At 37.4% G+C, this 27,267-nt stretch overlaps 1 protein-coding gene across 1 annotated transcript in view; it reads right to left on the bottom strand.

The window, feature by feature from the left end:
* The window catches only part of FAM172A (family with sequence similarity 172 member A), a 670,447-nt gene extending 643,846 nt beyond the window's left edge, over positions 1-26,601 (bottom strand). Inside the window, exons 1-2 of the mRNA XM_007942555.2 lie at positions 26,496-26,601; positions 5,152-5,253 (exon numbers count right to left, since the gene is read on the bottom strand). Coding sequence (XP_007940746.1) covers positions 5,152-5,253; positions 26,496-26,601 — 208 coding nt within the window. The remainder of the gene's footprint in view (positions 1-5,151; positions 5,254-26,495) is intronic.
* Between the last annotated feature and the right edge of the window lie 666 nt (positions 26,602-27,267).

The following is a 27,267-nucleotide window of genomic DNA, read 5'->3' as shown; positions in this document are numbered from 1 at the left end:
ATGAGATACCATCATGCCCCAGCACTAGTAGCAAAGTTCAACAAGACAGAAAATAACAAATGCTGGTGAGGATGTGGAGAGTTTGGGACTCTCATACACTGCTGGTGGGACTGTCAAATGGTACAACCAATGTGGAAAGCAGTATAGCTATTTCTTTAAAAGTTGAAAAAGACAGAAAAAGAGGAAAAGAACAAAATGGATCTCAGAAGAGACTCTGAAACTTGCCTTTGAACAGAGAGTAGCTAAAACAAATGGAAGAATTGACAGGAAAAAAGAGCTGAACAGATGATTGCAAAGAGCAGCTTGAGAAGACAAAGTCAATTATTATAATGAAGTGTGCAAATACCTAGAGTTAAAAAAACAAAAAGGAACAAAAAGCTTGGCATTTCTCAAGCTGAAAGAACTGAGGAAAAAATTTAAGCCTTAAATTGCAATACTGTCAATTCATCTCCATGACATGTGATCCATAATTTACATACTTATTCAATCAGTATACAGATTGAGTAAGTATGATGAAAGGATACAACCCTGACACACTCCCTTCCTGATTTTAAACCATGAAGTATCCCCTTATTCTGCTCGAATGACAGCAGCCTCCTCGTCCATGTACAGGTTCCTCATGACTACAATCAATGAGATGGATTGACACAGTGGCTACAACAATGGGCTCCGGTATAGCAAAGATCACAAGGTTGACACTGGATTGAGCAGTGTTTCGTTCTGCTGTGCATAGTGTCGCTATGAGTTGGAGACAACTCAACAGCACCTAACAACATCATAGGCCATATGTTGAATGATGCAAGAAACATCAAAAGAAGATGGATGGACTATACAGAGTCAGCATACCAAAAAGAACTGGTAGATGATCATCTATTTCAGGAGGTGGCATATGATCAAGAACCAACGGTATTGAAGGAAGAAGTTGAAGCTGCACTGAAGGAACTGGCGAAAAACAAGGCTCCAGGAATTGACGGAATACCCAAATGGATACTACACTGCAGACACTCACTCAGTTATGCCAAGAGATTTGGAAGACAGCTACCTGGCCAACTGACTGGAAAAGAGCCATATTTGTACACATTCCAAAGAAAGGTGATTCCATAAAATGTGGAAATTATTGAACAATATCATTGATATCACAAGCAAGCAAAATCTTACTGAAGATAATTCAAAAATAGTTACAGTAGTATATTGAGAGAGTACTTCGAGAAATGAAAGCTGGATTCAGAAGGGGACATGGAGCAAGGGATATCATAGCTGTTGTCAGATGGATCTTGGCTCAAAGCAAAAAATAGCAGAAAGATGTTTACCTGTGTTTTATTGACCATGAAAAAGCATTTGATTGTGTGGATCATAACGAATTGTGGATAACACTGAGAAGAATGGAAATTCCAGAACACTTGAGGAACCTGTACATAGACCAGGAGGCTGTCATTTGAACAGAACAAGGGGACACTGCATGGTTTACGATCAGGAAATGAGTGTGTCAGGGTTGTATCCTTTCACCATACCTATTCAATCTGTATGCTGAGCAAATAACCCGAGAAGCTGGACTATATGAAGAAGAATGTGGCATCAAGATTTAGAGGAAGGCTTATTAACAACCTGTGATACTCAAATGAGACAGCTTTTGCTTGCTGAAAGTGAGGATGACTTGAAGCACTTACTGGTAAATATTAAAGACCACAGTTTTGCAGTATGGATCACATCTCAACATGAAGAAAATGAAAATCCTCACAAGTGGACCAATAAACAGTATTACGATAAATGGAGAAAACACTGAAGTTGTCAAAGATTTCATATTACTTGGTTCCACAATTAACACCAATGGAAGCAGCAGTCAAGAAATCAGATGATGTATAGCACAAGACAAATCTGCTGCAAAAGACCTCTTTAAAGTGCTGAAGAGCAAAGATATCTCCTTGAAGCCTAAGATGTTCCTAACCCAACTGTCTCATATGCATGTGAGAGCTGGACAATGAATAAGGAAGATCAAAGAGGAGTTAGTGGTTTTGAGTTGTGGTGTTGGCAAAGAATGCTCAAAGTACCATCTAAAAGGACTAACAAATCTGTCTTGGAAGAAGTACAGTGGAATGCTCCTTGGAAGTGAGAATGGCCAGACTTCATCTCACCTACTTTGGTCATTTTGTCAGAAAGGACCATTCTCTGGAGAAGGATGTCATGCTTGGTAAAGTAAAGGATCAACAAAAAAGGGAAGGCCCTCAACAAGATGGACTGACACAGTGGCTGCAGCAATGGGCTCAGGTATAGTAGGGATCATGAAGCTGGCATAGGACTGGACAGTGTTTCATTCTGTATACATAAGGTCAATATAAGTCAGAGACGACTCAACGGCACATAACAACAACAATAATAAAAGAACAGTCCCCAAGTATTCAAAAACTACGCTTCTTATTCCTCGTCTCTTTAATCTAAAGCAAATTAAGAATATTTGGGACTTCTATGTATAAAGATCTATTGCCATAAGTGTGGTCCCAGTCATCAAGAAACTTAGAGACTACTGGAGAAGACAAAGCATAAATGACTAAAAAGTTAAGCAACTTCCTAGGAAGTTAAACAAACAAGAATGAAATAAATCAATAATCTAAAAACTGCAGCAGGCACCTCAGGTAGATAATAAAATGTAGAAGAAGTTTGGGAAAATGAAGGATTCCTGTGGATTGGAATGGACTCAGAAGTTTCAGTGAGATTTCTCAACTAGTACTTGAAATATGGCTAGGAATTCAAATGGAAATTTGGGCAGTGACCTAATGCATAGGCTTTAATTGTCATATCAAACTTATTCAAATCAGAGGTCTTTACTAATAATGACTAAACTTTACTAACAATTTCAAGAGTACAAACAATCAGGAAGCAAGGCAAAGCAGACCGAGGTCTGAGACATCCTGGGCACTTCCCCAGGCTTTTCCCTCTCATAATAGATACACTCTGTCCATCCAGAGTAGGTGAGATTTCTAAGTGAGGGATTTGGGTTTACCTCACACATTGGTGAGCATTTTGGTTACAAAATATCTCCATTTTATATACCAAAGAGTTAAGTTGCTATTGGAATATTCTCCACAGAAATATGCTGCATATGTCCCCAAGAGTGTAGGTCTGTTTATCATAAACTACGCTAAACCAGAGTGTTCCTGCTCATGTAAGGACTCTCCTCATAGCAAATATTAGTCTGTATTTACTAAAATTTAATTATCAAAAGTTTACAAAGAGAATAGACAAGGCCACCCATATTCTTTCTTTCCCCGGGACTATTCTATTCCCTTGGTGATCAGGAGAGAGATATCTCACAGACTAGACAACATAAACAAAATTGTGAAAAATGGACATCAAGTTCAAATCAGAGTAAACAATGCAGTTTGACAGGGTGGAAAAAAAAAAAAGAATTTTGAGCCAAATAGTATAATAGAAGATTGGAGGACAAATTGGGATCAAACTGTAAAAGGCCCTGAATGAAAAGCTAGTAGGTTTGGACTTTATCCTAAAGTCAGTAAAACGAAAGAAAGGGTGTGGAGGCAAAGAAGGAACATGCTCAAGTTTAAACAGTAGTAATATTCTATTTTCTCCAATGAGAAAGTGCAGTAGAGAAGAAAGATTGAAAGAAAAGTTAAATCACTAAACTTGAAAAGGAAGCCATTGAAGATAGTAAGTTAACAATGACCTTTCAGGGATTTATTATTGAGACCAAGTCTCCTTATTTTCAAATTCTCATGTCTTTGAAAATATACTAACCAATAATCCTGCACTAAAAGATGAACTGGATTATGCTAAATATAAGACGCTTAAAAGTAGTATTTTCTCTTTAAATACAAGTACCTTTGCTTAATGCTATTAGTCTACATCTACACAAGAGAATGTGAAAGATATTTAAAAAATAAATGGTAGCTGTAAGCAAGAGTAACGATATATGTGAGTGTGTGTGCATGAAAGGGCACACGTGTATGCAAGGGTGTATGTGTGTACAAGTGTGTGACTGCAGGATAGGTGTACACAAAAGTATACAAACACATACAAAGGTGTGTGTGTATGTTTGAATGCACCTTATGAAAGATAAAAGTATACTGTTGGTTTGCTTTTTACTCACTCTTTTGTTCAGGCAAAAGTAAAAGTTAGACTCAGTGAAACCTGAGGTTTGCAACCTAGCAAGCAAATGTGCTATGATTAACCTATGCTACCAACACACTCTCCCATTTGTGTTTCAAAAGACTCTCGTGGTTATTTCAAAGGAACAGAGGCAATATAAGTATTAATGCCCATTTGATTAACTGAAATACAATTAATATTAATTGAAATACAAAGACTTTTTTTAAAAAACCAAAGATAGTATTACTTATGCATATTTTAGCATAAAATATTCTTTATAAAAAAGACATGAAAATTCCTATCACACACACACACAAAAACAAAGTTTCTAATATCTCCACTTTACTATACAGGGACTATCACTGTTAAGTTCTAACACCTATAATTGACTTTAACACACATATAAGAATATAATATTCATGATTTTGTGAAGAAAAAGATATCCACTAATGACAATGACAGATCACCAATTCAGTGGATACAGAGCAGCAAACAGAAATGCTTTGTAGCCTATAATAACATAACCCTTCAAGTATAAGAGTATGTTATTAATCCTGTGAATCAAATATTTTGTTCCAGAAACATCCTGGCAATCTGTGTTATGTTCTTCCAGATCCAAAGTACAAAGTTTATTCTATTCAGAACTTCAGAACTTCATAAATATAAAACAAGATGTTGTCTTAAAAAATCCAGGTATTATACTTTAAAACATTATCAAAGATAATTATTGTCAGTCCCTTAATTTCAAATAATATATGAAACAAAAGCATCTTTCTATATAATTTAATTAAGAGATCCAATTGGATACCAGGGAGTTGAACGCTCAAGGTTGCAATGCATAAATTGAATCAAATTCATGCCCATTAGTTCAGGTGACTTGACAACTATGGGAAACTGCAACTTGGTTCCTTCACTTGAGTGAAGAATTTCACCATGCAAGGATAAGTCATTACTTCTCAAAAGAAATACATAAAACATTCTTGCTGACTATTAAAAGTAGCAAATGGTATCTGTACTAGGACTCTGTTAGCACTGTCATATACTACTTACTTTCATTAAAAGCATATTCAAATCCTTCCAGGGTATCAGGAAAATCAAGAGGTGGTTCATCTTTTTTCATTAGTTCATCCAAATCTATCCTAGATAATAAATCTAAAAAAGAAATAGAAACTATAATTATAATAATTTCATAGTTGGTAATTAATTGTTAATAATTTAAAATTTATCATTAACATTAATAATTAATAGTATTAATAATAATTTTAAATTACTTTTAAGTATTCTTCTGCTCCATAAGCTTATTTATTTCTTTAACTGATAATGCTATTAAATAACTATTAAAAAACTGATAATGCTATATTATGATCAAGCACAATACCAAGATAACAAATATTTCCAAAATCATGTCTCTTAAAACAATATGGTTTCAGACACTGTTGTTGCTGTTCTGTGCCGTCGAGTCGTCTCTGACTCACAGCAACCTTATGAAAACAGAATGAAATGTTGCCCGGTCCTGTGTCAGCCTCACTCTCCCTACTATACCTGAGCACACTGCTGCAGTCACCTGGTTGAGGGCCTTCCCTGTTGTCGTTGACCCTCCGCTTTACCAAGCATAACATCCTTCTCCAGAGAATGGTCCTTTCTCACAACATGGCCAAAGTAGGTGAAACGCAGTCTGGCCATTTTGCTTCCAAGGAGCATTCCAACTGCACTTTTTCCAGGACAGATTTGTGAGTCCTTTTAACAGTCCACGATGCTTTCAGCATTCTTTGCCAATACCACAGCCAAAAGCACCAACTCTTCTTTGGTCTTCTTTACTCATTGTCCAGCTCTCACATGCATATGAGGTGATTGAAAATACCATGGCTTGGGTTAGACGCATTGTAGGCTTCAAGGAGATATCTCTGATCTTCAGCACTTGAAAGAGCTCTTTTACAGCAGATTTGCCCAATGCAACAGGTCTTTTGATGTCTTCACTGCTGCTTCCATTGGCACTGATTGTAGAACCAAACAATATGAAGTCTTTAACAACTTCAATCTCTTCTCCATTTATCGTGATGTTGCTTATTGGTTCAGTTGTGAGGATTTTTGTTTTCTTTATATGGAAGTGTAATCCATACTGCAGATTGTAGTTTTTAATCTTCATCAGTAAGAGCTTCAAGTCATCCTCACTTTCACCAATGAAAGCTGTCTCATTTGAGTATCACAGGTTGTTAATAAGCCTTCCTCTAAATCTTGATGCCACATTCTTCTTCATATAGTCCAGCTTCTCGGGTTATTTGCTCAGCATACAGATTGAATAGGTATGGTGAAAGGATACAACCCTGACACACTCACTTCCTGATTTTAAACCATGCAGTATCCCCTTGTTCTGTTCAAACAACAGCCTCCTGGTCTATGTACAGGTTCCTTATGAGTACAATTAAGTGTTCCAAAATTCCTATTCTTCTTAATGTTATCCACAGTTTGTTATGATCCACACAATCAAATCCTTCACACATTCAATAAAACACAGGTAAACATCTTTCTGGTATTCTTTGCTTTGAGCCAAGATCCACCTGACATCAGTTATAATATCCCTTGCTCCATGCCCCCTTCTGAATCCAGCTTGTACATCTGGAAGTTCTCTGTCAATATACTCCTTTAACCATTTTTGAATTATCTTCAGTAAGATTTTACTTTCTTGTGATATCAATGATATTGTTCAATAATTTCCACATTTTGTGGGATCACCTTCCTTTGGAATGGGCACAAATATGGATCTCTTCCAGTCAGTTGGCCAGGTAGCTGTCTTCCAAATCTCCTGGCATAAATGAGTGAGTACCTCCAACACGGCATCCATTTGTTGAAACATCTCAATGGATATTCATTCCATCAATTCCTAGCACCTTGTTCTTCACCAATTCCTTCGATGCAGCTTCAACTTCTTCCTTCAATACCATACATTGGTTCTTGATCATATGCCACCTCCTGAAATGGATGATCATCTACCAATTCTTTTTGGTACAGTGATTCTGTATGTTCCATCCATCTTCTTTTGATGTTTCCTGCATCATTCAACATCTCACCCGTGGAATCTTTCAATATTGAAATTCGAGGCTTAAATTTTTTCTAGTTCTTTCATCTTGAGAAATGCTGAGCGTGTTCTCCCTTTTAGTTTTCTAACTCCAAATCCTTGCACAATTCATTATAATAATTGACTTTGTCTTCTCAAGCTGCTCTTTGAAATCTTCTGTTCATCTCTTTTATCTTGTCATTTCTTCCATTTGCTTTAGCTACTCTTCACTCAAGAGCAAGTTTCAGAGACTCTTCTGACATCCATTTTGTTCTTTTATTTCTTTCCTTTTTAATGACCTTTTGCTTTCTTCATGGATGATTATCCTTGATGTCATCCCACAGTTTCTCTGGGTTTTAGTCACTGGTGTTCAAAGCATCAAATCTATTCTTTAGATGGTCTCTAAGTTCAGAAGGGGTATAATCAAGGTTATATTTTGGCTCTTGTAGACTTGTTTTAATTGCCTTCAACTTCAAGTTTAACTTGCATTATGAGCGGTTGATGGTCTGTTCCACAATCAGCTCCTGGCCTTGTTTTGGCAAAAGATATTGAGCTTCTCCATTGTTTCTTGCCACAGATATAGTCAATCTGATTCCTGTGTACTCCATCTGGTGAAGTCTACATATACAGCCACCGTTTGTGTTACTAAAAAAAGTTACTTGTGATGAGTAAGTCGTTGGTCTGACAAAATTCTATCTTGCGATCTCCAGCGTTATTTCTATCACCAAGGCCATACTTCCCAACGACTGGTGAGTCTTTGTTTACAACTTTTGCATTTCAGTCACAGTGATAACCAACACATCTTGATTGCATGTTTGGTCAATTTCAGACTGCAAAATTTTGTAAAAACCTTCAATTTCCTCATCTTTGGCTTTGGTGGTTGGTGTGTAAATTTGAATAGTAGTATCAAGTGGTCTTCCTTGTAGGCATATGGAGATTATCCTATCACTGACAGCATTGTGCCTTCAGGATAGATCATGAAACATTCTTTGTGATGATGAATGCCACTCCATTTTTCTTCAATTTGTCATTCTGAGCATTGTAGATCATATGTTTGTCTGATTCAAAATTGCCAAAACCAGTCTAGTTCAGCTCACTAATGCCGTACCAATCTTTATGCATTCCATTTCATTTTTGACAACCTCTAATTTTCCTAGAGTCATAGTTCATACATTCCATGCTCCAATTATTAGTGGATGTTTGCAGCTGTTTCTTATCTTGAGACATCCCGTATCAGCAAATAAAGGTCCCGAAAGCTTTACTCTTTCCATATCATTAAGGTTGGCTCTACTCTGAGGAGGCGGCTCTTCCCCAGTTGTATTCTGAGTGCCTTCTGACCCAAGGGGCTCATCTTCAGGCACTATATTATACAATGTTTCAGGGCTATTCATAAAGTTTTCCAGGAATATATCAGACAGTGTTTCACTGCTATTCATAAGGTTTTCACTGGCCAATTCTTTGAGAAGTGGATGGCCTCTTCCTTCTTCCAAGTCTGTCTTAGTCTGGAAACTCCACTGAAGCCTGTCTTCCATTGGTAACCCGGCTGGCATTTGAAATGCCAGTGGCATGGGCTGGGGGCAGTATGCAAGCCACCACCGCAAAGACAAACTGACAGACAAGTTTGCCTCCATTAGCTATTCCAAATCCCTCTGCTCATTTCCCGGCCTCCCCCAGCCGCTCCAACACCCTCCAGTGGACTGGCGGTAACGCTTACCTGCGCCGCCCCCAGCCACTCCGACACCCCCTGCCTGAGCCAAGTTTATTGATGCTTACCGGCCCTGCCCATACGTGCTCCAACATCTTAGATCCTACAATTAATTACAATTAATAACAATTAATTTAGAATAGTGGTACATCTTAGATCCTGTGTACCACTATTCTAAATTAATTTCTTCCTTTCAAAATAGCTACTAATTTGTCCCTTATTAACTTCAATATATAGTTTTAAAAGTTTCAGAAATTAATGATTTTATAAGTTACTAAACCTTACATATAAATGATACTACTGTTTATGAATGTTGTAAATATAAATAATAGTAATACGGCATATTGTTCTGCTTTCAGGAGTAAAATTATAATATTAAAATAACACATATAACCAGAGAAAAATGATTAACACAAAGTACTTTCTATTTACATTTTTTGATTCCATATAGTTTAAAAAAATCTGTCAAGTATTTTTTAGCAAGCATTTTATTTTGGAATAATTTTAGACTTTCTGAAAAGTTGAAAGATCATACAGAACTTTCCTGTATGCCTCTCACCCAGTTCCCCCCTATTGTTAATATCATACATTACCATAGTTCCTTTGTCAAAACTAAGAAACCAACTTTAGTACAATACTATTTACTAAAGCCATTGTTCTGACAGTACAAGTTTTTCAATTAATATCCTTTTTCTGATCCAGAGTCCCACCCAGGAGACCACACTGCATGTAGTTCTCATGTCCCCCCAGTCTTCTCTGGTCTATGACAGTTCTCAGTCTTTCCTTCTTTTCAATAACCTTGATAGTTCTAAGGAGTACTGGTCAGACATTTTGTAGACTGATCCTCAAGTTTAGGTTTGTCTGATGTTTTCCTCATGATTAGAGTAGAATTATGAATTTCAGGATAGAAGAGGGCAGAATTGCCCTTCTCATCACATCATGTCAGGGAGAACATGGTATCCATATAACATCACTCAATAGTGATGTTAACTTGATTAAGCAGACTTCTCCACTGTTAAGTTACTATTTTTCCCTTCCCATAATCTAGTTTTCAGAAGTGACTAAGTCTGGTCCACCCTCAGAGGAAGGGAAAGAATCAGCTTCTACCTCCTGGAGTGGAGGTACGTACATATATTATTTTGGATTCTTCTGGAAGATATATTTCTCTCTCCTCCTTCATTTATGTATTTATTGAATCATTTATTTATATTAATGTGGAACCATGCATATTTATTTTGTACTTTGCGCTACCAGGAAACACTAAACCAAACCAAAACCAAACCCCCTGCCATCAAAAATACTTTTTTATACACACAAAAGCTGAAAGAATTCGTTGTCAGCAAACCTGCACAGCAAAGAAAAATGGCAAGGAAGTACTTCAGGCAGAAGGCAAATGATAACCATTTAGAAATACAGATCTACACAAGGAAATGAAGAGAGTTATTCAAGGAAAATATATGACTAAAGGCACTGATTTCTCATTGTTAAATCTCTTTAATAAGTAATGATGAAACAGGGAGTATCTCTATGGACTATGAAATTATTAAAGAATAATAAGAAAATACAGCAGCAACTCTGCACATATAAATAAAAAAATTAGATGAAATGGCTCAAGTTCTTGAAAACCATAAACTACTAAAATTCATCCAATGTAACATAGGCAATATGAACAGTCCTATGACTATAAAAGGAATTGAGTTTGTTAACTTAAAAGCTTCCCCCAAAAAAGCTCGATCACAATAACACTTCACTGGAGAATTGTAAAAAAAACATTTGAAATACAATTAGCATGAATACTACACAATATTTTCCAGGAAAAAAAAGAGGAGAAAACACTTCCCAGCTCATCTCAGGAGGCCATTATTACCATGGTACCAAAACCAGACATGGTTGACCAAGCTGAAGAAGATGTCACTACAGATCTCATCACAAGAACTGCAGCCACTGGGATCGTCCACAAGCTCATCTCTAATGCCAGCTGATAAGTACTAACTCTGTTTATCTACTCTTGCTTGCCAAAGTCCTTCCTATGTGGAAGTAGCCACCCTTGGTTTGTTAATATTCTTATGTATTGATAAACCTGGCATTGTAGAAAGATACAAATTTTGAGTGGAGTAATCATTCATCACCTGCTCAGAACACTTAGCCAGTACAACAAAGCAAAAAAATAAAAAACATACAGGTTGGAAAAGGAAAAAAATAAAACTGTCCAATTTGCAGATGACATGATATTTTATCTAGAAAATTTCAAGGAATCTACAAAAAATAAACCATCAAAAACAACACAAAAAAATCTGACAGAACTAACAAGTAAGTTTAGCAAGTTTCAGTATATATCAATGCAAAATTTATCAAAGTTTCATTAAAAATGTTTTTATAAGCATATTTACACAAACATAGGAAAATAAAATTAAAATACAGATCTATTTGCAGTCACTGCCAAAGAAAATGAAATACATAGGAATAAATCTACTAATCCATATAAAGGATTTATATGTTGAAAATTAAAAACCACTAATGTTAAAGACACACATTTTAACATTAACATTAGTGGTTTGTAATTTTCAACATATAAATCCCTTATAAACCACTAATGTTAAAGAAGGAGCTCTGGTAGCATAGTACCTAAGGCACTTGACTGCTAACCAGAAGGCTGGCGGTTCAAACCCACCAGCCACTCCTCGGAAGGAAGGTTGGGCAATCCTACTTCCGTAGTGATACTGCCTTGGAAACCCAAGGAGGGGTCGCTATGAGTCGGGGCCGACTCGACGGCAAACAACAACAACAACAAATGTTAAAGAACCTGCTCTGCTGATGACTCAAAATAAAGATCCATTAATAACTGGAATGTGGAATTTACAAAGTATGAATTTAGTGAAATTGGAAGTTGACAAATTAAATGCAATGCATAAAGAGCAATATCCTAGGCATTCATGAGCAAAAATGGACTGACAGTGAGCATTTTGAATCAGACAATCATATGGTCTACTATGCCAGGAATGAGACAATGAAGAGGAACGGTGGTGTATCCATCGTCAAAAAGAGTATTTCAAAACCTATCCTGAAGTACAGTGCTGCCTGGAACATCCCCGGAAACCTGCCCACCACAGGTGATTCTGGTATTTGAAATACTGGTGGCATAGTTTCTAGCATCACAGCAACATATAAGCCTCCAGAGTACACAAACTAACAGATGAGTAGTCGTACGGTGTTGTTGTTGTTGTTACGTGCCTTTGAGTTGGACCCTACTCATAGCGACCCTTCTTTGGGTTTCCGAGGCAGTATCACTACAGAAGTAGATTGTCCCATCTTCCTTCCGAGGAGTGGCTGGTGAGTTTGAACCACCAGCCTTCTGGTTAGCAGTCAAGTGCCTTAGGCACTACGCTACCAGAGCCCCTTTAAAACTCAATAGTAAAAGTAAATTGGCCATTTAGAAAATGGGCAAAAGATAAAAGTATTTCATCAAAGAGGAGATATGGATGATGAATAAGTGCATGAAAAGATGTTCCATGTTATTTGTATCAGTACATAGCTAATGTTGTTTGTTGTTGTTGTGTGCCGTTGAGTCGGCCCCGACTCATAACGACCCCTTCTTGGGTTGCCAAGGCAGTATCACTATGGAAATAGATTGCCCAACCTTCCTTCCGAGGAATGGCTGGTGGGTTTGAACCGCCAGCCTTCTGGTTAGCAGTCAAGTGCCTTAGGCACTACGCTATGTCAGAGCTCCCACATAGCTAACAGCATGATAAAAATAAAAAACAGTGGTAACAGCAAATGCTGGTGAGAACGTAAAGCAAACGAATTGCTCATATGGCTGGTGGGATGTAAAATAGTACAGCTGCTCTGGAAAATACTTTGGTAGTATCTTATAAAGTTTAAAACGCACTTACAATACATTCCAGTAATCACATTCTTAAGCATTTAACCTAAAAGATACGAAAACTTATTTGTACACAAAAACTTTTATATGAAACTCACAGCAAAATTATATGTAACAGCCAAACACTGGAAACAACCCAAATGTTCTTCAACAGGTGAATGGCTAAACTTATCATTGTCATCATTATGTGTCATTCTTTTGGCTCTGACTCACAGCGAATGTACGAAATATTGCCCATTGCCGTGCCAGCCTAATAACAGTAGGTATGTTTGTGCCATCATTACATAAACTGTGACAATCCACCTTGTTGAAGGTCTTCCTATATTTTGCTGATCCTCTACTTGATCGAGCATGATACATATACCAAACTGATACATCCTTAAAAAGGAACTAATTATTAATACTTATAATAACCTGGAATGAACTCAAGGACAACTTACTTGTTGAAAATAATCAACCTCAAAAAAGTTTCTCTTGAAATCACAAAACTATGTTGTGTTTTAGGAGTTGGTTAGCAACCTTATGTACAACAGAATGAAACACTGCCTGGGCCTACACCATCCTAAAAATCTTTGTTATGCTTGAGCCTATCGATGAAGCCACTGTCAATGCAAGCCTTGAGGGTTCCCTTTTTCATTGACCCTCCAATTACCAAGCATGATATCCTTCCCCAGGGATTTGTGTCTTCTGACAACATGACCAAAGTAGGTGAGACCAACAAAGTCTGACAATTCTCCCTTCTAAGCATCCCATCTGTACTTCTCCCAAGGCAGAATGATTGTTCTTCTGGCAGACAACAGTATTTTGAATATTCTTCTCCAAGACCACAATTCAAATGCATCAATTCTTCTTTGGTCTTCCTTAGCCACTGCCTAGCTTTCATATGCAGATGAAGCTATTGAAAAGACCATGGCTTGGATTAGGCACAATTTAATCTTCAAAATGATACCATTACTCTTTAACACTTTCAAGGGGTCTTTTGCAGCACTGCAATAAGTCTCCACCACTCATGTATCAGTTTGTCTTACTGTGGTGGCTAGCATATTGCTATAAGGCTAGAAGCTATTCCACCAGTATTTCAAATATTAGCAGGGTCTCCCATGATGGGCAGCTTTCAGCAGAGCTTCCAGACTAAGACAAGACTCAGAAGAAGGACAGGGCCATCCACTTCTTAAAATAATGACCACTGAAAACTTTATGAATAGCAGTGAAATACTGTATGATACATTACTGGAAAACTTTTTGACTAGTAGTGAAACACTGTCTGATATAGTGCCGGAAGATGAGACCCTCAGGTTGGAAGGTGCTCAAAATGCGACTAGGGAAGAGCTGCCTCCTCAAAGTACAGTCAACTTTAATTACTTGGATGGAGTAAGATTTCAGGCCCTTCATTTGCTCATGAAATACAACTCAAAATGGGGGGGGGGAAAGCTACAAATATTAATTAATATCTGGAATATGAAATGTACGAAGTATGAATCTAGGAAAATTGGAAGTTGTCAGAAATAAAATGGAATGCAAAAAGATTGATAGCCTAGGCCTTACTGAGCTGAAATGGACTGGTATTGGCCATTTTGAACTGACAATCACATGCTGTACTATGCTGTGAATGACAAATTGAAGAGAAATGGCATAACATTCATTGTCAAAAAGAACATTTCAAAATCTATGCTGAATTATATTACTGTCAGGGATAAGATATTATCCATATGCCTACAAGGAAGACTAGTGAATACTACTGTCATTCAAATTTACATTCCACCACAAAACGTGAAGAAATTGAAAATTTTTACCAACTTCTACAGTCTGACATTAACCAAACATGCAATCAAGATGTGCTGATAATTACTGTTGACTGGAATACAAAAGTTGGAAACAAAGAAGTAGCCTGGTAGTTGGAAAATATGGCCTTGCTGATAGAAAAGACATTGGAGGTCACATGATAAAATTGTGTAAGACCAATGAGTTATTCACTGCAAACACCTTTTTCAACAACATATATGGTTAATACAAATGAACTCTGCCAGATGGAATACACAGGAATCAGATCAACTACTTCTGTGGAAAGGAGACAATAGAAAAGCCCAATATCATCATTTAAAATAAGGCCAGGACCTGACCCGGGAAAATATCATCAACTGCTCATATGCAAGTTCAAGTTGAAGCTGAAGAAAATAAGAACAACCCTATGAAAGCCAAAATACAATCTTGATTATATCCTTCCTGAATTTAGAGACCATCTGAAGACTAGATTTAACTCCACACAACAACGACCAAAGACCAGATGAGTTATGTGATGACATCAAGAACATCATACTTAAAGCAACCACAAGGTCTTTAAAAAAGGGAAGGAAGAGAAAATGAAAATGGTTGTCAGAAAAGACACTGAAACTTGCTCTTGAACGGAAAGTAGCTAAAGGAATGAAAGAAATGATGAAGTAAAAGGTCTAAACAGAAGATTGCAAATGGCTGCTCAAGAAGACAAAAAAAAATACTATAATGAAATGTGCAAAGACCTGCAGTTGGAAAATCAAAAAGGAAGAAAACACTTAACATTTCTCAAGCTGAAAGAACTGAAGAAGAAAACTCAAGCCTCGAATAGCAATATTAAAGGATTCTATGGGCAAAATATTAAACGATGCAGAAAGAATCAAAAGAAAATGGAAGGAATACAAAGGAAGGAATACAAAGGAAGGAATACAGAGAGTTAGCATTTCAGGAGGTAGCATGTGATCAAAAAGCAATGATAATGAAGAAGTCCAAGCTGCACTGAAGGAACTGGAGAAAAACAATGCTCCAACTATGGCCCTTAGCTGCCCTTCAGATCCTAAATTGAATCCACTCTTGTGGCTTCCAGCATATGAGCTGAACATTTACATTAGGTAGATACACTCCTTGGGGAGACCAATCATGGGAGAATAAAAAGGCTGTGTATGCTCATAGAGACAGTGCCAGGGGCAGGAGTGCTTGGGAGGGAAGGACACAGGGAAGAGGTAACTATGGCAAGGAAGTAGGAAGGGAGCTTTTGCACTGTGGGAAATTGCAGTTAATGTCATGAGATAACGTGTATGTGAGCTGCTGTATGGAAAGTGAATTTCACCCAAATCACAATTAAAAAAAAAAAAGGAAAGAAAAAAACAAGACTCCAGAAATTGGCAGAATACCCATTGAGATGTTTCAACAAATGGATGCAGCACTGGAACCACTTACTTGTTTATGCCAAGAAATTTGGAAGACAGACACAGACAACCAAATGGAAGAGATTCATTTTCTGTCCATTGCAAAGAAAGGTGATCCAACAGAATGTGGAAATTATCGAACAATATAATTAATATCACATGCAAGTAAAATTTTGCTGAAGATAATTCAAAATGGTTACAGCATTATATTGACAGCAGATATGGAATGAGGGATATCATTGTTAATGTCAGATGGATCTTAGCTGAAAGCAAAGAATATCAGAAAGATGTTTATCTGTGTTTTATTGACTATGCAGAGGCATTCAACTATGTGGATCATAACAAATTATGGATAAATGGGAATTCCAGAACACTTAATTGTGCTCACAAGGAACCTATGCATAGACCAAGAAGCAGCTGTTCGAAAAGAACAAAGGGATAGTGCATGGTTTAAAATCAGAAAGGGTGTGTAACAGAGTTGTATCCTTTCACCATACTTACTCAATTTGTATGATGAGCAAATAAACTGAGAAGTTGGAATATATGAAGAATAGAGCAGCATCACGATTGGAGGAAGATTCATTAACAACCTGAGATATGCAGATGACACAACCTTACTTGCTGAAAGTAAGGAATACTTGAAGTATTTACTGATGAAGATCAAAGACAACAATCTTCAGTACGGATTACATCTCAACAAAAATAAAACAAAAATCCATACAACTAAGACAATACAAATACAAATTGTTATTGTTATTGTTGTTGTTATGTGCCATCGAGTCGGCCCCAACTCATAGAGATCCCTCCTTGGGTTTCTGAGGCAGTATCAGTACGGAAGTAGGTTGCTCAACCTTCCTTCTGAGGAGTGGCTGGTGGGTTTGAAATGCCAGCCTTCTGGTTAGCAGTTAAGTGCCTTAGGCACTATGCTACCAGAGCTCCTTACTGGACCAATAAACAACATTATAATAAATATCAAAACCTGAAATTGTCAAGGATTTCATTTTACTTAGATCCACAATCAACACCCATAGAAGTAGAGTCAAAAAATCAGATGTTGTATTGCACTGGGCAAATATGCTTGAAAAGACCTCTTTAAATCATTGGAGAGTAAAGATGTCACTTTGAAGACTAAGCCATGGCACTTTCAATAGCTTCATATGCATGTGAAAGGTGGACAGCAAGTAAGGAAGACAGAAGAAGAAATGATGCATGTGAATTATAGTGTTGGCAAAGAGTATTAAAAATACCATGGAATGCCAGAAGAACAAACAAAGAAGGACAGGCAAAATGCTCCTCAAAAGTGAGAATGGCCACACTTCATCTCACCTACTTTGGTCATATTGTCAGAAAGGACCATTCCCTGGAGACGGACAACATGCTTGGTAAAGTGGGGGGTCAGCAAAAAAGAGGAAGGCTTTGATCAAGATGGATTGACACAATGGCTGCAATAATTGGCTCAAGCATAGCAGGGCTTGTGGGAATGGCACAAGACCAGCCAATGTTTCATTCTGCTGTACATAGGGTCACTATGAGTCAAAGGTGACTCAACAATCTAACAACAACGACAATATGTCATTTGATTTCTTAACTGCTGCTTCCATGGGTGTTGACTATGGATGCAAGTAAAATGAAACTCTTGACAACTTCAATCTTTTTTCCATTTATCATAATGTTGCTTACTGGTCCAGATGCAAGGATTTTAGGTTTTTTTATGTTGATCTGTAATCAATACTAAAGGCTATAATCTTTGATCTCCATCAGTAAGTGCTACAAGTCATCTGTACTTTCAGCAAGCAAGGTTGTGTCATCTGCATATCACAGGCTGTTAATGAGTATTCTTCAAATTCTGATGTCTGGTTCTTCTTCACACAGTGCAGATTCTTGGATTGTGGCCAAATTCTTCAGAAGTAGACTGCCAAATCCTTCTTCCAAGTCTTTCTTAGTCTGCAAGCTCTGCTGAAACCTGTCCACTATGGGTGACCCCACTGGTATTTGAAATACCAGTGCCATCCATAGCTTCCGGCCTCATAGCAACATGAAAGCTACCATAGTAGTAAAACAAACTGACAGAAGAGTGGTAGGACAAAACTATACAGATGAAAAAACAGATTAGTGATTGCTAAAAGACAGAGACGGTGGTAGGAGAGGGGGGTCATAAATATAAAGGAGTATCACAATGGAGTTTGTATGTACAAAGTACTTCTTGAACCTTGATTGTGATCATGGCTATACTAGTCAATACACAGGATCAAATTGTATAGAATTACACACACACAAATAAGTGCATGTAAAAACAGAGTAAGTACTGTAGTCTAGTTAAGAGTATTGTATCAATTTGAATATGCTAGGTTTTATATTTTATTACAGGTGTATAAGATGTCACCATTAGGGAAATCTAGGTCAAAGCTTCACAAAATTCTAAGTACTATTTTTGCAACCTTTTCTGAGTATATATTTATTTGAAAATAAGAATCTTAAAAAAGTACTGGAATGTTTACAGCAAAAATAATAGCCTAATGTGCCCCAGATGGCTTGTCTGATGAATTTTACCAAATATTTAAGAAGGAAATAATATCATGTCTACACAAACTCTGCCAGAAAATAGAACAGCTAAAAATACTTTCCCAACTTATTTTATGAGGCCACCATTACCTGATACCCAAACCGGATAGACATTATAAGAAAATTACAGAAAAATTTCTCTACAAAATTTATAAAATGGAATACACACACATACACACACACATAATACATCATGTCCAAACACAACTTATCCTGGGAACAAAAGCTCCCATGACATCTGCAAATCATTCAACATAATTCACCGAAGCCTAGATGCCAGGCTTCAGGTTCCTGGTTACGAACTGGGTTTACATCTGTTCCAATGTTTTTCTCATCCTCCTCAGACTAGTGGCTACATGAAGTACATTCTTCTCATGGAGAACAGTAGTTGCTCAACAGCTGACAAGCCAGATCACATAGGCACTATCACAATCCATTGGTAAAGCAAATCACTTGATCCAAATATTTATCATTAAGGCCAGGAAACACACTGAGCTCCAAGGAAGAGAAAAGCAGTGTTTTCTGAACAACAGTCAAGGCTATCACAAATAGCAAGCCTAATAGTTCAATGTTAATGTCCACTCATGACCAGAAGAGTTTTTATTAACGGCACTATGGCAAAGTGTTGGAGCTCTGGTAGCACAGTGCCTAAGGCACTCGGCTGCTAACCAGAAGGCTGGCGGTTCAAACCCCCCAGCCACTCTTCAGAAGGAAGATTGGGCAATCTACTTCCATAGTGATATCACCTCGGAAACCCAAGGAGGGGCTGCTATGAGTCAGGTCCAACTCGACGGCACATAACAACAACATGGCAAAGTGTAGGTATTAATTAAGAATGGGAGGAAGAGGCGCCAAAAACTAATTCACCTGAATTAAGAAATTAGTTGTTGAATATCTTACTAGAAGTCCAAAAAATTTTTAAATGGGTTCACTAAATCAACATGGGTCAGTAAATAAACTAAAACCCTGTATGGTAAAGTACCAAAATGAAAAGTTAATCTTTTTTTAAAAAAATGGAAGGACTGTCCCTTATAAAGTTATGTCCATTATTCAGAGATGATTTAAGTATTTGACACATGCTATGCCTTCCTTTAATGCAGTCATCATCATCATCATCATCACCATCTTCATTATCATCATTATTAAACTACTTTAAATTACTTTCTTGCAAAATGCCCTGCTTTATCTCTGCTTGTCTTGAGTTTTATCTGCCATTTTTCTGACCACTGATATAATCTATGAGCTTTTCCAGCTATTTATCCTATTATGTGAAAAACTCATGACAAATTAAGTCATTTTTAAGTGTGCACATCTTCCATATAAACATGAAACCCTCTAATGAACAGGCAATGATAATAATCAGTTCATTATATAATGACGCATCATACCCCAGTTTTGAAGAAACTCAAGAATAAAATTGCTTGGTACATGTCTCCCCGTTCTAGGGATAAATATTTATTCAGTTTACCAGTTGTTCTAAAATATAATTTACTATGCATTTGTCATTTTTTTTTTCTAATATTTCCAACTTGTCTTCTTTATTAATCTTTGTAACTCTATGTGTACTAAGCATGAAAACTCCTTTTGTATAGAGGAAAAAAATATACAGAGAAGTAAATAAATTTGCCCAAGGGTATACAACTGGTAAGTGAAAAACCTGAGTTTGAACCCAGATCTTTCTCCCTCTAACTAACCATTGCTGCCAAGTTTATTCCAACTTGTAGTGAGCCCATATGAGTCAGAGTAGAATTGTGCTCCATAATCTTTTCAGTGGCTGTAATTTTATGGAAGTAGATTGCCAGGCCTTTCATCCATGGCACCACTGGATGGATTCAAACTACCAACCTTTTAGTTACTAGTTGAGTGTGAACCACCTGCACTACCCATGGAAATCTTTCTACCTCTAGAATTAATGTAAAGTCTTTTGCCTTCATTGACTACCATGAAAATCCAGAAGGGCTGCTTTTCACTTGGGAGCGGCTATTTTTTAAAGCCAGGTCCTGAGGTAGGCAGTTGAGGGGCACAGGAGCTGCTTTTTGCTTAGAGACAGCTCTATTTTAAGGCTGGGGCCTGAAGTAGGCAGGCATGGGACTGAGGGGCTGCTTTTCACTTGGGGCATCTCTGTTTTAAGGCCAGGGCCCAGGGTAGCCAGGCACAGGGCTCAAAGGCTGCTTTCGCCTGGGAGCAGCTCTATTTTAAGACCAGGGCCCAAGGCAGGTGGGCGCAGAGGGGTTAGGAACAACTAAGGGAGATGAACTTGCCTGTCAGTTTGTCGTCCAGTGGTGGCTTATGTATTGCTGTGAGGCTGGAGGCTATCCCACTGGTGTTGCGAAATGCCAGGAAGGTTACCCATAGTGGACACGTTTGAGGGGAACTTACAGGCTAAGATAGACTCAGAAGAAGGAAGAGGCCATCCACTTCTCAAACAACTGGTCAGTGAAAACCTTATGAATATCAGTGAAACACTGTCTGATATGTTACTGGAAAACTTTATGAATAGCCCTGAAACATTTTCCAGTATAGTGCCAGAAGATGAGCCCATCAGGTTGGAAGGCACTCAGAATTTGACTGGGGAAGAGGTGACTCCTCAGAGTAGAGATGACCTTAACGATATGGACAGAGTAAAGCTTTTGGGACTTCCATTGGCCAATGTGGCATGACTCAAAATGATGCAAACATCCATTAAAAATTGGAACATGGAATGTACAGAGTATGAATCAAGGAAAACTTTAAATTGTCAAAAGTGAAATGGGACACACAAAGATTGATATCATAGGCATTAGTGAGTTGAAACAGACCAGCTTTGGCCATTCTGAATCAGACAACCATATGATCTACTATGCCGGTAATGACAAATTGAAGAGGAATGGTGTGGCATTCATCATCACAAAGACCGTTTCAAGATCTGTCCTGAAGTACAATACTGTCAGTGATAGGGTAATAGCCATATGCCTACAAGGAAGACCAGTTAATACTACTATTATTCAAATCTATGCACTAACCTACCGCCAAAGCCAGAGATAAGGAAATATAAGATTTCCACCAATTTCTGGAGTATCAAATTGACCAAACATAATCAAGACGTGTTGATTATCACTGGTGACTGGAATGCAAAAGGTGGAAACAAAGATGAGTTACTGGTAGTTGGAAAATATGGCCTTGATGATAGAAATAACACTGGCGATTGCATGATAGAATGTCATAAGACCAATGATTTATTCATTCCAAATACCTTTTTCCAACAACATAAGCGATGACTACACACATGTACTTCACCAGAAGGAATACAAAGGAATCAGACTGACTACATCTGTGGCAAGAGGCAATGGAGAAGTTCATTATCTTTGGTCAAAACAAGGCCATGAGCTGATTGTGAAACAGACTATCAACTTCTCATATGCAAGTTAAGTTGAAGTTGAAGACAATTAAAACAAGTCAAAGAGAGCCAAAATATGACCATGATACTGTCCCTCCTGAATTAGAGACCATCTAAGAATAGATTTGATGCATTCAACACCTATGATCGAAGAGGAATTATGAGATGGCATCAAGAACATCATACATGAAGAAAGCAAGAGGTCATTAAAAACGCAAGAAAGGAAGAAAAGACAAAAATGAAGGTCAGAACAGTCTGAAACTTGCCCTTGAGAGGAGAATAGCTAAAGCAAATGGAAGAAATGACAAGATAAACAAGCTAAACAAAAGATTTCAAAGAGCAGCTTGAGCAGACAAAGCCAATTACTATAATGAAATGTGCAAAGACCTGGAGATAGGAAACCAAAAAGGAAGAACACACTCAGCATTATTCAAGCCGAAAGAACTGAGGGAAAAATTTAAGCCTCAAGTTGGAATACTGAAAGAGCAAAATACTGAATTATGCAGGAAACATCAAAAGAAGATGGAAGGAATACACAGAGTCATTGTACCAAAAAGAATTGGTCGATGTCCATTTCAGAAAGGGACATATGATCAAGAACTAATGGTATTGAAAGAAGAAGTCAAAGCTTCACTGAAGGAACTGGAGAAGAATAAGGCTCCAGGAATTGACAGAATGCTCATGGACATGTTTCAATAAACAGATGCCCCACTGGAGGCACTCGGTTATGCCAAGAGATCTGGAAGACAGCTACCTGGCCAACTGAGTGGAAGAGATTCATATTTGTACCCATTCCAAAGAAAGGTGATCCCACAGAATGTGGAAATTATTGAACAGTATCATTAATTCACATGCAAGTAAAATCTTACTGAAGATAATTTAAAAATGGTTGCAGCAGTATATTGACAGAAAACTTTCAGAAATGTTAGCTGGATTCAGAAGAGGATGTGGAATGAGGGCTATCATTGCTGATGTCAGATGGATCTTAGCTGAAAGCAAAGAATACCAGAAAGATGTTTACTTATGCTTTATTGACTATGCAAAAGTATTCGATTGTGTGGATCATAACAAATTATGGGTTGAGAAGAATGGGAATTCCAGAACACTTGATTGTATCATGAGGAACCTGTACATAGATCAGGAGGCTGCTGTTTGAACAGAACAAGGGGATACTGCCTGGTTTAAAATCAAGAAGGGAGTGTGTCAAAGTTGTGTACTTTCACCATACTTATTCAATTTGTATGCTGAGCAAATAATCTGAACAACTGGATTATACAAAGAAGAACATGGCATCAGGATTACAGGAAGACTCATTAACAATATGCAATATGCTGGTGACACAACTTTGCTTGCTGAAAGTCAGGATGACTTGAAGCACTTAACTTATCAAGATTAGAGACTACAGTCTGCAGTACGGATTACATCTCAGTATAAAGAAAACAAAAAATCTCAGAACTGGTCCAATAAAGAGCTTTACAGCGGATGGAGAAAAGACCGAAGTTGTCAAGGACTTCATATTACTTGGTTCTACAATCAACACCAATGGAAGCATCAGTCAAGACATCAGATGATGTTTTGCATTGGGCAAATCTGCTGCAAAAGACCTCTTTCAAGTGTGAAAAGCAAAGATGTCTCGTTGAAGACTAAGGTGAGCCTAACCCAAGCCATGGTATTTTCAATCGCCTCTTATGCATGTGAGAGCTGGCATGAATAAGGAAGACTGAAGAAGAGTGCTGCTTTTGAGTTGTGGTGTTGGAGAAGAATGCTAAGAGTACTATGGTCTGCTAAAAGGACTAACAAATCTGTCCTGGATGAATTGCAGCCAGAATGCTCCTTGGAAGTGAGAATGGCCAGACTTCATCTCACCTACTTTGGTCATTTTGTCAGAAGGGACCATTCTCTGGAGAAGGATATCACGCTTGGTAAAGTAGAGGGTCAGTGAAGAAGTAGAAGCCCCTCAACAAGAAGGATTGACAAAGTGGCTGCAACAATGGGCTCAGGTATAGCAAGGATCGTGAGGCTGGCACAGGACCTGGCAGTGTTTCATTCTGCTGTGCATAGGGTTGCTATGCGTTGGAGAAGATTCGACAGCACCTAACAACAACAACAACAAAGTCCAGAAAATCAATCTGAAATATTTTACACTGCTTGTGGGAGTGTAAATTGGAATCACAACTTGGGAAGCCAAATTTGAAGATACACAAACTCTGTAATGCAGCAAGTCTTTGTAGGTGAAAACTCTCAAACATGTTTCTTGTCCTCTCCTAAATCATCAGTTTTTCTGAGTTTGCTGGATCATTTCCATTAGCATACAAGCATGCAGTGAAATGTTTTAAAGGGTTATCTACAGATGTCTCTAATTTCTTCTTTCATTCTCTACTGAGGTCCTCTAATCAGGCTTTCATTTTAATCAATTCCCTGAAACAGCTCTCTGTGCAGGTCACCATGACCTCCACATTGTCAAATCCAAAAGTAAATTCTCAGTCCTATTCTTACCTGACCCATCATCAGCATATGACTTTATACTCCCATTTTTTTCCTATGGCATTCAGAACCTCTCCCTTGCTCCTGGTTCTCAGCCTACCTTACCAGGAACTAATTTTCAGCCTCTTTGGTTGGTTCTTCCTCATATTCCCAATCCTCTATATTGAGGTACACCAAGGCTCAAACTTCAGACCTCTCTTTTCTGTCTACACTGACACCTCAGATAATGTCAATTAGTACATTACTTTAAACACTATGTCTATGCTAATGAGTCCTACAAATTTTATCTCCAGTCCCAACTCTCTCTCAAACTCTAGATTCAATTTCTCTACTTTGATATTTAAGTGGCATTTCAATTGAATATGTCCAAAAGCTAATTCTTGCTTTCCACCACCACCACCACTCTAACCTCTGCTTTTCCCACAGTCTTCCTAATATAATTCTTACATTGATCTTATAGCTATTTAGGCTAAGAACCTTTGGAGTCATCTTAGTCTCTTCCCAAACATTCCATATCTAACACATGAGAAAAACTTATCAACTCTTCCTTCAAAATATATTCAGAATCTGTTCATTCATCATCTCCTCTACTACTATCCTAATCCAAATCATTATCATCTCTCACATTTGTAAGATTTGGTCTGAAAAAAAAAAAGAAAAAACAAAGAATGTAACTGTTGTAGTTATTGCCCATTTTTGTAGCTAAATGCTAGTTACACCATAACACTGACTGATCATTATCTGAAAAAAGCAGGGAAAAGGTGAGGTCAGATTGAGCTAAGGAACTGGCAGCTTTATCCTGTATTTGCTTTGAACTTTCAAGAAAAGAAGTAAGAGGAGAGATTCTTGAGATATCTTTATTAACCAACCTGGCACACAAGTGTTGGACAATAGTTAGAAATTCAGAGAAAAAGCCATGGTCAAGACTGTATGGTACATATTCAGCTGGGGCATTGCCTACAAGGTCTATCTTGGAACTCCTGAAGACCAGATAGTCTCTACACTGGATCAAGGAAAAGAAAATTGAATTATCTAACTCAACATAGTTGCCATTTCTACAATTAGAACACCCATAAAATATTTTTCTATCATCAAATAAAGTAATTGTGGGACCTTGCATAGGTTATTTGGGTAATCTGATTTTGGGTAAGCCACTAGACAATTAAATAAAAAATACACAATAATCAAGAAATCTTATAGCTCAACAATGGAATAAAAATACTTTAGGAGTAAAAATACTTTGTTGTTGTTATTAGGTGCCAGTGAGGCAGTTCTGACTCACAGCAACCCTGTGTACAACAGAACAAAACAATACCCAGCCCTGCACCATCCTGAAGTTCTCGCTACATTTGAGCCCACTGTTGCAGCCACTTTAGATAATAAATTTTTTTTAAAAAAAAAAGCAATAAATAAGTAACAATATAAAACTCAAAATTCCCTAAGAATGTCAAAGGCAGATTTCTTCTGAGGTGTTAACTTGGAGGGCCTCTCATAAAATATCCTGAGTGACAATACTGTAAAGACAGAAAACAGGAATATTGTTGTTGTTACGTGCCATCGAGTCAGACCCAACTCATAGCGACCCCTCCTTGGGTTTCCGAGGCAGTATCACTATGGAAGTAGATTGCCCCATCTTCCTTCTGAGGAGTGGCTGGTGGGTTTGAACCACCAACCTTCTGGTTAACAGCCAAGTGCCTTAGGCTCTATGCAACCAGAGCTCCTAGAATACAGGAATAGGCAAATCATTATCCTAACTCAGTATGACATTCCAATCAGGAAAATAGTAAGGGCACTTGATTCAATAGACCTATAGTATTAGCTTTACCATTAAATATATGACCTTCAAGAAAAAGTGTATTAAAAAGTTTTACAGCTGTAAAAAAAGAAAAAAAAAATTTACAGCTGTAAAATTACATAATTCTGTGATTTATTTACTGAGTACCTACTATACTATATCTAAGATGCTGAGATAGCTGCTGTGAGAGCTACAAATAATTACAAACAGCTTAGGTATTGATATTCTTATTTTAGAATTGAAATGGAATTGAATGGAAGGTCACCTAAATATTCCTATATCTTCATTATTATTATCATACCATTGTACCTTCATCAAGTACAATGAAAATACTCTGAAAAAGCAAATAAGTATGTACCTTTCAGTGCTGTAGACTTTTCTTTTTCATCTGGACCTCCCTGATGGATTTGTGCTATGCTTATCCAAATGGGCAACAAAATTAAAGAGCTCAAGGAAATACACATCAATCTTCAGAAGATTAGTCTAGAATGAATGAAAGCAATAAATTAAGCTCTACTCAAATCCTACCTACTCCATGAGCACTTCCTAGATCCTCCCAGTCAGGATTAATTTCTCTATCCTGATTTCCCACTGCACTTTGTCGATGTCTATACCATAGTACTTATCATAGCCTGCCCTGTGTTTGAGTTATTATGCATTTCTCTGGATCAACTAACAGATTACAAGTCCCAGGAAGAGAGGCATCAAGTTTTATCATCTTTGTATCTTTTGTGTCACCTACCACAATTCCTTATACATACAGACACCTAATGTTTGCTGACTTGAATGTAACCAAATTTTCTATTTACTTTTAGTTCTCTATGACCTAACGCTACACGCACACAGTTAAAAAAAATTAAAAATTTTAAAAAATAAACTGTAAGTATATGCTATTTCCAAGATCAGAATGCTCTCCCCCTGGTATATAGAGACTGTCAAAAGGATAAAATATATATATATACACAAAAAGTACCTATAATGTAGTTTAAAATACAACTTTAAGGGAAAAAAATCATCCTTTCAAAACTGAAACTATGTCTATTTCAATGTCTGGAAGCCATACTCTATATCTATAAATTGTACTCCAGCAAACAATCATACTATAAATCATAATTACGATTTTTTTAAAT

This window comes from Orycteropus afer, unplaced genomic scaffold, assembly GCF_000298275.1.
Source record: "Orycteropus afer afer isolate SDZICR_OR568_19922 unplaced genomic scaffold, OryAfe1.0 scaffold00093, whole genome shotgun sequence".
Lineage (NCBI taxonomy): Eukaryota > Metazoa > Chordata > Mammalia > Tubulidentata > Orycteropodidae > Orycteropus > Orycteropus afer.
This window is presented reverse-complemented; position numbering and strand designations above follow the sequence as displayed.